This window comes from Petromyzon marinus, chromosome 35 (assembly GCF_048934315.1).
Source record: "Petromyzon marinus isolate PM22_M1 ecotype Great Lakes invasive population chromosome 35, UKy_Petmar_22M1.pri1.0, whole genome shotgun sequence".
Taxonomy (NCBI): Eukaryota; Metazoa; Chordata; class Hyperoartia; order Petromyzontiformes; family Petromyzontidae; genus Petromyzon; species Petromyzon marinus.
This window is the reverse complement of record NC_133701.1, coordinates 3,598,302-3,612,306: the sequence shown is the minus strand read 5'-3', so window position 1 is coordinate 3,612,306 and position 14,005 is coordinate 3,598,302. Positions and strand designations below refer to the sequence as shown.

The 14,005-nt window shown below is 48.6% G+C and overlaps 1 protein-coding gene across 1 annotated transcript; it reads right to left on the bottom strand.

Annotated features, from left to right (window-relative positions):
* Window positions 1–57: 57 nt before the first annotated feature.
* ZNF367 (zinc finger protein 367) lies at window positions 58–6,732 on the bottom strand. Its single transcript, XM_032966051.2, has 5 exons — window positions 5,213–6,732; window positions 3,755–3,905; window positions 2,920–3,039; window positions 2,591–2,756; window positions 58–2,262 (listed from the first exon to the last, which is right to left on the bottom strand). The coding sequence occupies exons 1-5, from the start codon at window positions 5,435–5,437 to the stop codon at window positions 2,001–2,003; spliced, it is 924 nt and encodes a 307-aa protein (XP_032821942.2). The 5' UTR covers window positions 5,438–6,732; the 3' UTR covers window positions 58–2,000.
* Between the last annotated feature and the right edge of the window lie 7,273 nt (window positions 6,733–14,005).

Here is a 14,005-nt window from a genome sequence, read left to right as displayed (position 1 = left end):
ACCCTCTCCCAGCTTTCTTCAGCAAACTGCTCCTAAGACTGTAGACAAGAAGCAGTGTTTAAGTACTTGTATATCTTTTTTTTATTTAAGATAAAACCTATACATTCATACAATGACACATTCAGGAGGGCTTTCTGGCTGGCAATGCAAATGATATTTTAAAACGCCTCTTCGTGGCCATGATCAGACCCATGCCTTCAAAACAATTCTGCTGCCACAACCTAAACGTCTTGACAAATCAATCATATCCACAGAATACCTCCGTGTTCAACACGCTCCCAGGCAGTAATGGCAGGCTCCTTTATATCAAAACGCCCTGCTATAAACTCCCCTTCTGTAAAACAGATTATTGTTTTTTAAATCACACTTCAACTCCAGAAGCTGTGAAGCCTCACGACTGCAACGTCTGTGCAGGGCAGTGCTTTAAGTTGGCTCTATACGTTAAGAATAATATCACTAATCCTTTCTCTACAGTTAGGTTAAGCGCTTGTGTATTCTAACTTATCGGTCAAATATCAACGCACGGCAAGGGTGTGAATAAACGTCAAAGTGCACTATGTAACTGGTCGGTCTTGTTAATGAAAACGCAATTACTTAAAACATACTATTGTACTTTTAAAAATGTAGTTCTGTATGCAAACCACCAGAGAGAATGAATGCAATTAGTGTCACTGATAGCCAGAAGCCCGAAGCAGAATATACAAACATTGGCAAAAGGTCTAAATTTACAATGCGTATCAAACAGACAAGCAGAGATTTACCCCCTCCCACCCTCTATGTACAGGGCCAAAACCCAGGAAGGCCTCCAAAGAACAAAAGTGCAAAAGGTTTTGGTTTAGATTCGGAAACGTAGGATTTACACTTCTTTCTAATAAAAGCCTGTGGATAAAACGAAGCATTTCCCATAAGACGTGACTTGTTTTCGAGTTAAACCATGGCTGCTGCATCGGTTTGTAGGCGTTGTAAGTAAATTTTGGATTGGGTGCCACGGTGAAATGGGATTGATCATAATTACCATTGCGGAAGAGGAATATCGATGGGTGTAATATAGGGCTCTGTACAAATATTTTTTTTACGGTAAAACGATTAGTGACAATATTAGTGTGCTTGTTATTATCATAGCCGCACTATGAGGCGCAGAAGCCAATAAGAGACTGAAGAGGTGGACGAGGTGGCGACTGCTGAGAGCATCGACGGGGGTCGCCAGGCGAGGATTTCAAGACGGCTTCCCCTATTTTCAGGGAGATGGGCCCACAGCTCTTCCTGCTCGTCTTTGGTGATGCCAAAAGACTCGTACCACTCCTGCAAATTCGGCTGCCGTAGCAACTACGTTCTCGTCGTCGGAGCGAGCGTTCCACGAGTTGAAGCTCCAAGGATGTCGCCACTGGCGTTGCGTGGACTCGCAGCTGTGTGGAAAAACTGGAGTGTCGCTGGTGCCGTCTCGTAAAAATAGGCTTTACGTTAAATTGTCTCGCCATGTTCTTAATTCATGTCATTCACCCTGCTCGTCCACAAGACCCTCGCACACCCCAAGCTGCCAATTATTCCCCTCCGGGACACGTGTGACCTTGTCTGATAACGAAGGGATAAGATAACATTGAACTGCTGAGGCTCTTGCCATTGACCACCTATTACGCACCTCCGATTAACACGGTTGGCTATGTACAGTGCGAAAGAAGTTCAACATAAATACATACGGCACACTTGTCTAGCATAGCAGACTGCGGTATTATCCATTACAGGCGAATATAACATCCAAAAGGAACGAACAGGGCCACTGATGTTAACGTCAAACATTCAGAAACAATTTGAGGGCTGTGCGCCATGACGAACAATTGTGTCTCAAGCCACTTGCGCTTACCACTTTAAATAAGCTTTTCTTCTCCCGTTACCCAAAAACCAGTACGTGTCTCACGTTGCTGTGAACGAATAGCAAATGTGAGCTGGAAGCTCGCAGGAAATGGACGTGGGTGGGTGGGGGGTAAATAACGTACGTCTAATTACAGGGAGGGCATTTCTGCAGCCAGCTCTGCCAACTGGGCAAGAGCTGAGACGCCATGCCACTGCTCGGCGGGAGACAAAGGTGGGGAGAGCGGCAGTTGTTGCTCCGCCCCCTGCCAGTGCCTCTGGGCCACGTCATCGGGGTTCAGGTCGCAAGTGGAGTTCAGGTCGCGAGCAGGGCTGACTCCAAGATCCCAGTCGTTTCCTCTCTCCTTCAGAAGCAGGGCTGTTCCACTCTCCTTGGGTTTCCAGCAATTGGAACTGTAGTCAACAAAACGTAAAGAAAAAAGCTTTTTAAACATATCCCATGTGTACCTGATCTGCACACTTTTCCTACCTGTATAGAGGGCTGGCTTAAAATGCTACCAGTGTCTGTAAAAACGTGTGTGGTGCAGTGTCGAATTAAAATGTGTCGTGGCCAAATGACACGAGGCTGAAATGAATGTTCCTAAAACTGCAGCAACGGTCGCTCATGGCGCTTTACCAAAATCAACGTGCGAGGTGCCAGTGGACTCTCACCATCATGACATCACTGTCGAAAAAACTACGGGGACTGGCAGCGGTTTGTAGCAAGGAAAAATCGTCTCACTTGTCCGCCCAATTGTGCTCGTCCAAGTTTTCCTGGTTGGCTCGCCGGCTGTGCGACGACTTTTCCTCCATTCCGGAGCAGGCCGGGTCACCCTCCTCGCGTCTCAAGCGAGCGTACGGGTGGGCTGCGCAGTGTCTGTTCGCGTGAGTGAATCTACTCTCGCAGCCTGAGTGTACACGTCGGATGTGTACGCGCACATATACACACACAAAATACATGGCATTTAAAAAAAACACAAGTACTTCTTCCCTCCTTACCAACAAGCCCCGCCCACAGCATGCCCCGGTTCTGTGGTATTGTCAAGTTAAAGAGACACAGTGCGCTATTACCTGGCTCTGAGCAGATGAACGGCTTCTCGCCTGTGTGCAGACGCTGGTGCGTCTTGAGTTGGCCGCTCTGTGCAAATGCTCGGCCGCAGTTTGGGAATTCGCATCGGTATGGGCGCTCGCCTGCTCGCAGACAAGAACGGGAAGTAACATTTATTTAGCCTTGCTCGCCAAAGACAAACTTCACCATGTGCTTTCACCCAAAATGATGCTTTAGTTCTAAGTAGTGTTTTACATTGCGCTGGAAATGCCATGTTAATTTGGCTACAACCGTAGACACTATTTGAGACTCCCAAGACAAGCTGTCATCTAACGCAGTTTTAGTTAAATCAAAGTCCGTTCATTTTATGAATCACGAATAATATATTTCCAAAAAAAACCGAGTTACATGCAAAAAGTTAGAGTATGCATTACACGCTACATTTTTTACATCTTTGAAAATAAAGTACTGCTTAGTACTCTGTGGAAAAAAAATGGGCAATGAAAAAAAATCCACTTGGGGTAAGCAACTCCGGCCAATGGTAATTACGTGTTCCTGCCATGACTGCACCACTGTCCGTCATGTGACCCAACCGCCCATGAACCGTTTATTCGGTTTAAAGCCAGAGGGGGGGGAAGGTAACCCAAGAGCATGCATTTGAGCTCGAGTTATTGAATAAGGGTTGCCTGGGCTCAGCTGCAACACACGCTTTAACGGGCTCGGCTGTCATTGCAATGCAATGTCACACGCGACGAGGGCATGAAAGGGGGGGGGGGGGGGTTGGTGGAAAATAAGAAACCTAAACTTCAAACGCCTGGAGGGCTTGCACGGGGACAGATGGTGGTGAAGTGGGCTGACCGGTGTGGGTGCGGAGGTGGGCCTGGAGCGACTTCTCCCGCGGGAACACGCGGCTGCAGACACGGCAGCGGATGCGGCTTGGGGAGAGGGTGCCGGCGTTGATGAGCTCCCGGATCACCTCGGCCCTGGGCCGCCCACGCTTGCCGCTGTCCTGTGTTTAGCACAGAGTGGAACACAGGCGGGGGGGAGTGTGGTCATTTAGTGAACGAACGAGTTGATGATGGGCCATTGAGAACCCGTGTGTGGATATTTGCATGGGCGATTGAGTGATTGCATGGCTAATTGAATCGGTTTTATGGGGGACTCGGTGTATTCACGAAGAAATGTATTGGGTGAGTGAATCTTTGAGAGTGATTGAGTGTTTGAATGGCTGATTGGATCAGAGAACGAGTGGATCTAGTGAGAGAAACAAATAAGAGTACTTGGGTCGGTGATTTAATTGGTAGGTAAACGAGACGATGTGCACGTAAAAAAATTGGCTGGATAGGAGCAGAGAGCTAACGGAGTGGAATAGTGAATGAAAAATTTGACGTGTTGGACAGTAGCGTATACTCGTATTGGTGAATGAATCAATCATTTAGGACGGGCAAGTAAAACTTCAGCCGCGATGGCTGTATGATTGTGTGCACAAGTGCCCGCCACTATCTTAACCGCTTTCTACACACAGTGCCAGTTAGTAACCACCCAAACACAACCACCAACCACGACCCAGACAACACACACACGGGGCTCTTTGTCCACGCCGCCGCCTTTCATTGGACACGGACACCACCGCACACGCTCCCGCCAAGTGGCGCGCTCATCGACTGCTGCGGGCAACGTTTCACCCTCTCCATCCCTCAGCGGTCCGGTTCGTTTCTAAACACGGCCGTGACTCGTGCGATTCATCTCCTCGCGGGCGATCCTCCGCCGCTGGACGCAGCTGCTCGGGATGATTGGAAAGCCGTGGACGGGCTCGGGTGGCTCCTTGAGAGCCCGGGGTCAAGGCAGCAGGAAGGCGGTGCAGTGTCCCCCAGCTGCCAACTTTATTGTTTGTTATTTTCTTCGTAGTGTATATAAAAATATATATCTCGGTTTCTTCACACAACCAAGGAGCGTGATGGGAACGCAGATATATATCTTTAAAGCGTTAGGGCGCGGTTGTTGTTGTTTAAAACGCGAAGTGAAAGCGCCCGGGCTGCGTTTTCCCGCTTTTTTATTTTTATTATTTTAACGACCACGCGGCCGCTGCGCACATGGCCCCTTTGACTCACCCACTGCGCTCGCTGGAAATTAACTTGCAACGAATTTAAACATCCAACACGACACTGAACTGGTTAGTGTGTGTGTGTTGATGTTCACGACAACGATCATTATAATTACGACAAAAAATGCACGCGTAACGTTTGACGGACGTTAACAAATGGAGAAGACAAAAAAAAGAGTGACGCGTACACGAGGGGTGGATTGTCTACGGACCTTGCAGGGGGTGTCGGGGCTGGACGCGAAGTTCGGAGACGCTGCTCGCCGTGGCCCGGGGCTCAGCTCGGCGCGCCCCGCGCTCTCTCCCCACTTCCACGGGTAGACCATGCAGTCACCGAGACCCGGGCTGGTCGGGGTCCCCTCGGGCGGCCGGGGCACGGGCCGGATGACGGACACGGCAGCCCCCTTGGTGGGCGTCCGAAACACGAGGCTGTCCGACATGGGTATTGTTGCAGATTCTTCTGCTGCTGCAATATTAGAGTACTGCTGCTGCTGTTACTATAGCCCTGCTGCCACAACTGTCGCTGATGGTACACGGAGCTGCAGTTCTTCCGCAGATGGTACCACACAGAGTAACTGCTACTGATTGTATTACTGCCAATACTACTCTAGATACTATTGCTGCCGATGATACTGTTGCTACAGCGACGATTGCAGTACTGCTGCAATTGTCAGTACTTCGTGCTGCTGCTGCGAAACGGAACGGCCGTGGCCGTTGCTGGTAAGAGTTTTTTTCCCGCTTAAAATTCTCCCGCCTTTTTGCAGAGCTTCCGGGTCGCGCACTCGCATTTGGTAGCGCACACGCGCGGTGCCGCTCGCCATGGCTGCACGCGATTGGTCAACGCCTCGAAGGGCGGCGCTCCCCGAGGCGTCTTCGGCCAATGGGGCGCACGGAAATTTAAAGGTCCGCGCATGCGCTCTACGTATTATAAAGTGGGCCGTCTCTCTCAAACAGTCATTTAAAGAAAGTTGTGTTGCTTTTTTTTTCAATCTGTAATAATTAAAATAATGGGAGAGGAAGTCAATGAAGAGCAACATAGTTGATTGTCAAACGAGATGTCCGGCCGACCTCGCCCTTTGGTTTTTAAATTAAGCAAGTGAAATATTAAACATTTTTGGCGCCATTCCGTGGTAACTGTCGTGGTTTTACGCTTCCAGGTCACGGGGTGAACGTCCAAGCGTTTACCGCCAAATGCAGTGCCGTTCTTAGACATTAAGTCACTCCACTGCTGGATGAAGGCCTCTAACGATGTGCAATGTAAACATACGCCCAGAAAAGACAAACATCACCCCGTATAGCCTTAACACTGTTGGGGCAAGTGGTGTTATCGAGGCCGGCACAGTGGCACACGAGGGGGTGGGTGGCCAGCACCACGCCCGGCCGCCTTTGTCTCCCCAGTGGCGATGTTTACCACACACCGCACCGGGCCACTAAATTTGAGTCTGAGTCGAACTAGGGGAGGCCCAGGACCGGTTCGGATAATCGTCACGGCTGGTGTTGGCCGTGATCGGGAATCGCACTCGGGTCACCGGGTTTGTAAGTGCAGCGGCGTTCACCGCGACACCACCGCTCCCCACATCCACCCAGCACCAACCTTGCACACGAGCTGCTAAGTCTCTTCATCACCTTGCACACGAGCTGCTAAGTCTCTTCATCACCGTGCACACGAGCTGCTAAGTCTCTTCATCACCTTGCACACGAGCTGCTAAGTCTCTTCATCACCGTGCACACGAGCTGCTAAGTCTCTTCATCACCATGCACACGAGCTGCTAAATCTCTTCACCGTGCACACGAGCTGCTAAGTCTCTTCATTACCTTGCACACGAGCTGCTAAGTCTCTTCATCACCGTGCACACGAGCTGCTAAGTCTCTTCATTACCTTGCACACGAGCTGCTAAGTCTCTTCATCACCGTGCACACGAGCTGCTAAGTCTCTTCATCACCGTGCACACGAGCTGCTAAGTCTCTTCATCACCGTGCACACGAGCTGTTAAGTCTCTTCATCACCTTGCACACGATCTGCTAAGTCTCTTCATCACCGTGCACAGGAGCTGCTAAGCCTCTTCATCACCGTGCACACGAGCTGCTAAGTCTCTTCATCACCTTGCACACGAGTTGCTAAGTCTCTTCATCACCGTGCACACGAGCTGTTAAGTCTATTCATTACCTTGCACACGAGTTGCTAAGTCTCTTCATCACCGTGCACACGAGCTGTTAAGTCTATTCATTACCTTGCACACGAGTTGCTAAGTCTCTTCATCACCGTGCACACGAGCTGCTAAGTCTCTTCATCACCGTGCACACGAGCTGCTAAGTCTCTTCATCACCGTGCACACGAGCTGCTAAGTCTCTTCATCACCATGCACACGAGCTGCTAAATCTCTTCACCGTGCACACGAGCTGCTAAGTCTCTTCATTACCTTGCACACGAGTTGCTAAGTCTCTTCATCACCTTGCACACGAGCTGCTAAGTATCTTCATCACCGTGCACACGAGCTGCTAAGTCTCTTCATCACCATGCACACGAGCTGCTACGTCTCTTCATCACCGTGCACACGAGCTGCTAAGTCTCTTCATCACCGTGCACACGAGCTGCTAAGTCTCTTCATCACCTTGCACACGAGCTGCTAAGTCTCTTCATCACCTTGCACACGAGCTGCTAAGTCTCTTCATCACCGTGCACACGAGCTGCTAAGTCTCTTCATCACCATGCACACGAGCTGCTACGTCTCTTCATCACCGTGCACACGAGCTGCTAAGTCTCTTCATCACCGTGCACACGAGCTGCTAAGTCTCTTCATCACCATGCACACGAGCTGCTACGTCTCTTCATCACCGTGCACACGAGCTGCTAAGTCTCTTCATCACCGTGCACACGAGCTGCTAAGTCTCTTCATCACCTTGCACACGAGCTGCTAAGTCTCTTCATCACCTTGCACACGAGCTGCTAAGTCTCTTCATCACCGTACACACGAGCTGTTAAGTCTCTTCATCACCGTGCACACGAGCTGCTAAGTCTCTTCATCACCGTGCACACGAGCTGCTAAGTCTCTTCATTACCTTGCACACGAGCTGCTAAGTCTCTTCATCACCGTGCACACGAGCTGCTAAGTCTCTGCATCACCGTGCACACGAGCTGCTAAGTCTCTTCATCACCGTGCACACGAGCTGTTAAGTCTCTTCATCACCTTGCACACGATCTGCTAAGTCTCTTCATCACCGTGCACACGAGCTGCTAAGCCTCTTCATCACCGTGCACACGAGCTGCTAAGTCTCTTCATCACCTTGCACACGAGTTGCTAAGTCTCTTCATCACCGTGCACACGAGCTGTTAAGTCTATTCATTACCTTGCACACGAGTTGCTAAGTCTCTTCATCACCGTGCACACGAGCTGCTAAGTCTCTTCATCACCGTGCACACGAGCTGTTAAATCTCTTCATCACCTTGCACACGATCTGCTAAGTCTCTTCATCACCGTGCACACGAGCTGCTAAGCCTCTTCATCACCGTGCACACGAGCTGCTAAGTCTCTTCATCACCGTGCACACGAGCTGTTAAGTCTATTCATTACCTTGCACACGAGTTGCTAAGTCTCTTCATGACCGTGCACACGAGCTGCTAATACTCTTCATCACCGTGCACACGAGCTGCTAAGTCTCTTCATCACCGTGCACACGAGCTGCTAAATCTCTTCACCGTGCACACGAGCTGCTAAGTCTCTTCATTACCTTGCACACGAGTTGCTAAGTCTCTTCATCACCGTGCACACGAGCTGTTAAGTCTCTTCACCATCGGCCATGAATCCCGTTCAGCCCACAACTTGTCCTGCCCAAGCCCCAAATGAACTCTTCTCAGCAGCTGCAGATCAAGCCTCCATCCAACCTTCTTCGTGTGCTCTGCAACCCACGTTCTTACACACCCACGTGTGTCATTGTTGATGGTTATAGCCAAGCGTGGAACCGGAGGAGGCCTTCATCCAGCAGTAGATTGACCACGGCCGATGGTTATATGAGTGGTCTTCATAGGATGAGTAAATACAGAGGTGGGTGACTTGTGTGAGGTGCCTACACGTGTGCTGTGCACCACTAGCCGCGTCTCGAGTAGTCTTATACAGATCGGTTAAAGCGCTTGTATAAGAATATTTATTTTCTATCGTATGTTTTGTGATAGAGTATTGTTCCATCACAAAACAGTAATAAAAGTGGTCAGTCCGCTGCTGAATGACCACCCTAATTAAGCCGCAGTCATGGGTTCAAAAGTGAACAACGAGTTCCATAGCTGTCAACCCAGACGGTTTACCCCGTATTCTTGGGCAGGGAAATTGTGTTTTCAGGTCTGTACGGTGTACAGTCATTTCAATACGGGGAAAAACATATGTCTATTTGTGTTTCTCCCTTGTGACGGGACTTTGTAGGATGAACGTTGATGTTTAGAAGGGCACTGGGTTCCCAATAAGGTCTGAATTGGTCTGTAATTAAGATAGGCACTGATAAGGGGATTGACAGCTATGGGGTTCTTCTACTTGCCGTAAAAATGAGTGAACTCCACAGACGTTTAAATTATACCTTGAGCCACTTAAAGCCCCGCTACGTTTACCACCATGTCCACTGAAGTACCGTCGTGTAATCCCCACCTGGGTATTATAATTAATTCATTGCATTATCGGGATTCTGGATCGCTAATATAATAACAAGCTTGCTTTGCTGATGAGAACCGCAAGATGGAAACCGTCCCAGAGTTTGCTTGCTTGGACACATGCCGCTTGATCTTAGTCGGAAATGCCAATTAATTAGGTTGATGGGTTAACACGTTTGTATTTTTTGCGCTTATGTGGATACACATGACGGAGTTATGCTGAAAGTACACGCTGCAGTACAAGTTCCAAGGCCTTACCCACCGTTGTTCTCTTTACATTGCGAATGTGGCGGCATCTATCGGCTGCCAGGGTAACGTGCACCCTCCAAGACACAACATGAGCACGCTGCTGTAGCCTATAACCTTAATGCATCTCGTGAAATGTGTCGTTAAACCCGCCACCACACGACACAGCCGAATTGGCAAGGTTTTATCGCGTAAACAAAACGTGCCAATTCGTTACGGGTGGTGGCGGGTTCGACGCCGACACATTAATGCGATCGAACCCAAAAACAAACTTCTATCATGAATATCGGTCGCGAAAGCCGTGCGACGTGTTAAGCAGTACTGTAGCTACTAACCCGGGGGTTCAATTGCAATTGATTAACTGGTAACAGTTATCAGAATCGATTACTGGTCACAAAAGTCCGGAGCCGATAACCGCTTCCAGTAGAACGCTGCGACTCGACTGAATTGCCACAGATCGGAAACGTGCCAACATACAAACCGCACGGCGGCCTAAGGCATCGCGTTGTCGGGGTTACAACTTTAGCCCGAGTTTTCTCGGTTAAAGTGGTTACAACGGTGGCATTTATGAACAAAAAATAAGAATAGGTTTTACCCTTGTTGGCAAAGAAAAAAAGGTGTTAATATGTTCAAACCCCAAATATAAACCTTTTGCAGGGAATCATGTCTTCAATAACCACACATGCTTGTGGTGAACATGCAAACAAAACATGCTCAGATAATATATGCATCGTCTTTGAAACTGATTGGCCTACACCAGAGACAGCCTTCTTCAGGGCCCTTTTTCACCAGCGTCAGACCAGAGAACGCCAAAAGGCGAACAGTACAAAGACAATGCACGATCAGGGCATTTACAGCTCGGGGTGAGCAGCTACAACATGGGCCCTCTTTGGGCCAGTATTGCCAGAGAGGGTCAAAACTTTGACATTGGTACAAAAAGGTCCTATTTTTCAACGGTGCCATTTGCTCGCTGGCGCGCTGCACACAGCTGCCGAGAGCCCCCCCCCCCCCACTAGAGGGCGCTCTAGAGGGGTACGCGCCCCTCCCCCCCCCCACTAGAGGGCGCTCTAGAGGGGTACGCGCCCCCCCACTAGAGGGCGCTCTAGAGGGGTACGCCCCCTCCCCCCACTAGAGGGCGCTCTAGAGAGGTACGCGCTCTCCCCACTAGAGGGCGCTCTAGAGGGGTACGCGCCCCCCCCCCCACTAGAGGGCGCTCTAGAGGGGTACGCGCCCCCCCCCCCCACTAGAGGGCGCTCTAGCGGGGTACGCGGCCCCCCACTAGAGGGCGCTCTAGCGGGGTACGCGGCCTCTTCACCCCCCACGCTGACCAAGACGCCTTCCAACAAAACAAGATAATCCATTATCCCGCAGCTACGGGATGGAGGGGGGGATTTAAAAAAAAACGCCGCATAATCACTAAATCATGATTTCAAATATCTAATTTTGCACATTCATGGATTACTTTATTTTTGAGGTGTTGAATGTTTGTTTTATGTTTTTAATTTCTTTACTGTATGAAATTGGTATAAATAAACATATAAATTGACACAAAATCCTGCTTACGTGTTTAAGTTGTATGTCCTGTATATAAAATTTGACACTGATATCGAGCGCAGCTTCTTGTTTTGTCACATCGTGGTGCCGATCACCAAACTGGTTCATTAGGACGCTGTCTTTCCGACAGCTCTGTTCTTCGCCTGCGGACGGCTGCTTGCGTTGTGGCCGAAACGTCGTGAGAATATTTATTTATTTCCCTTTCTACGTGACTTTACCGAAAGAACCAATAATATGGTTACAGCCTTTGGAGCGGTTTCGTCGGATTGGCCACGGACTGCCGGATAATGTTGGAAGCAGCCGGATAATTAATCGATGGTCAACTGTATAAATAATTTTTATTTTACCAGGTAAGGCCCACTGAGATATGGAGCTCTTTTTCAGAAGCGACCTGTCCACAAAAGTGGCTTATCACGTGGACATTTATAGCAGCCAAACACTCTAAAAGGAGTGACGTTTATTCTAAATGTGGAGGGGAAAAACCGGAGGACCCGGAGAAAAATCCACGCGACCACGGGGAGAGACACAAACTCCAAATATACAGCAGCAGCAGGCGTAAGGATCGGGGACGAACCCACGATCTCCTGCATACCAGGCGAGGTAGTTAACATCTCGCCACTGTGGCACCCCACAATATTGTTTCAATTGGGCAGCTCCCTTCGTTTAAAAGGCAATATTGTACCGGTTTCTATTCATACGCAGAGTTGTCGTTTCGTTGTAAACAATGATCTCTACGTGAATCGATATATCGTTTACACCCTGGTATCATGGGCGTCAGACGTGTATCGATTCATACATTGACAATGCTCTGCAATGCCATCGTTAGAATACATTTCTGGAGGTGAACTAAAACCCAGAGGAGCAGCAGAGGTTCAGTTGAACCAAACAACACGCGGCACCGTATGCACCAAAGACAAAGATCCCCCGTATAGCCTTTATTAGACTGTTGGGCAAGTGCTGTTCGCGAGTAGCACCTATGAAGGCCAGGTACGGCACACGAGGTGTGGTTGGTCAGCACCACGCCCGGCCGCCTTTGTCTCCCCCAGTGGCGATGTTTACTACACACCGCATCAGGTACTCAATTGAGGCTGAGTCGACCAAGGGGAGGCCCAGGACCGATTCAGATAATCGTCACCGGTGTTTGCCGTGATCAGGAATCAAATTTGGGGTCACCGGACTCGTAAGATGTTTTCTTGTTCATGTTTTTTTGTTTGTTGCGGTTGCACCCGATTCAAGACACCGAATGGCTCACAGGGCTATAACAAATAAATGGAACTATAGAACTACGCGCAGCGCGCTAACCGCTCCACCACCGCTCCGCACCGGATGTAACATAATAATCGATTACTCAACGTGCGGTTCCTCCAATCGCCGTGTCCGATAATGAACCCGCCCACGCGATTCTTCGGATCGAGCGGTGTTAAGAATCATGATTCATGTACCGTAGCCAATTGTGTCACTCGTTTCGGGACTGCCTCGTCAATTGCGTGTAGGGGATGCCTGTATTTGTCTGCGCTGCACTGTCTCATTTGTATTCGATTGGTTCTTGCGACGCTTTGGACGTTCTCGTTCTGTAGTTCTACTCGGCAGCGTGGTCCAGATGTATTTGTCCTTAATACTATACTGGACGTCTGTAAAAAAATAACTTAATAGCTGATCGGATTCCTCCAGTCGAAATAAGGATTCTGATTGTGACCCCAAATTAATTTAACCCTACATTTGTTTTATTTCCTTAGAATATTAATTCCTGTTTTAAATTAACCTTACTTAAAATATATTAAGTTTTAGAGAATTAAATGGGGGTCACAATAAATCTGGACAAACCTGTACAATCAAATCCTTGCATATACATTTTTATCGCTACCATAAAGCCAGAAAACATGATCTAATCTTCAACGCCGGATCCGATGAGCCACCCGTGAATACAATCATATATTCACGTCGGTTTATTGTATGATCGTTGGGTAGTTGCAGTTCTTTAGCGTCAATATACTAAATGCCTCTGTTGATATGTAAACTCTGACTTTAACATAGCTACTTCCGTGACCAGTTACATGCTAAATTCCTCACTAACATCATGCTAATCTCCCAGTTACATGCTAATTTCTGACTTTAACATCCTGCTAATATCTCACATTAACACAGCTACTTCAATGCTAAATTCTTCTGTTGATATGTAAACTCCTTTGTCAAGGTACTCTGCTCCTCCCTCCCAGCTTAAAAGACGCTGCCAAGCTTAGCAGTGTTCATTGGAGCGCTGTCGTCCCGACAGTTCTGTTCCTTCACCTGAGGAAGGCTACTTGTTTTGTGGCCGAAACGTCATGAGAATTTTATTTTATTATGTTTTAATTTTATTATTTCCCTTCTACGTGACTTTACCGAAAGAACCAAGACTATAAAGTTGACATTGTGAAATGACCACTGTACACGCATGTACCAAGCATGACAACGTGAAGCGGAGATGACTGCGATGAAAGTGTTCAACTTTTATTTTGGTAGAAACCATCGAACGGGCCATGCCTCATCATTACAGAAGTGTAATATTAAGGTCTAAAAGTAAACATTCACCTGT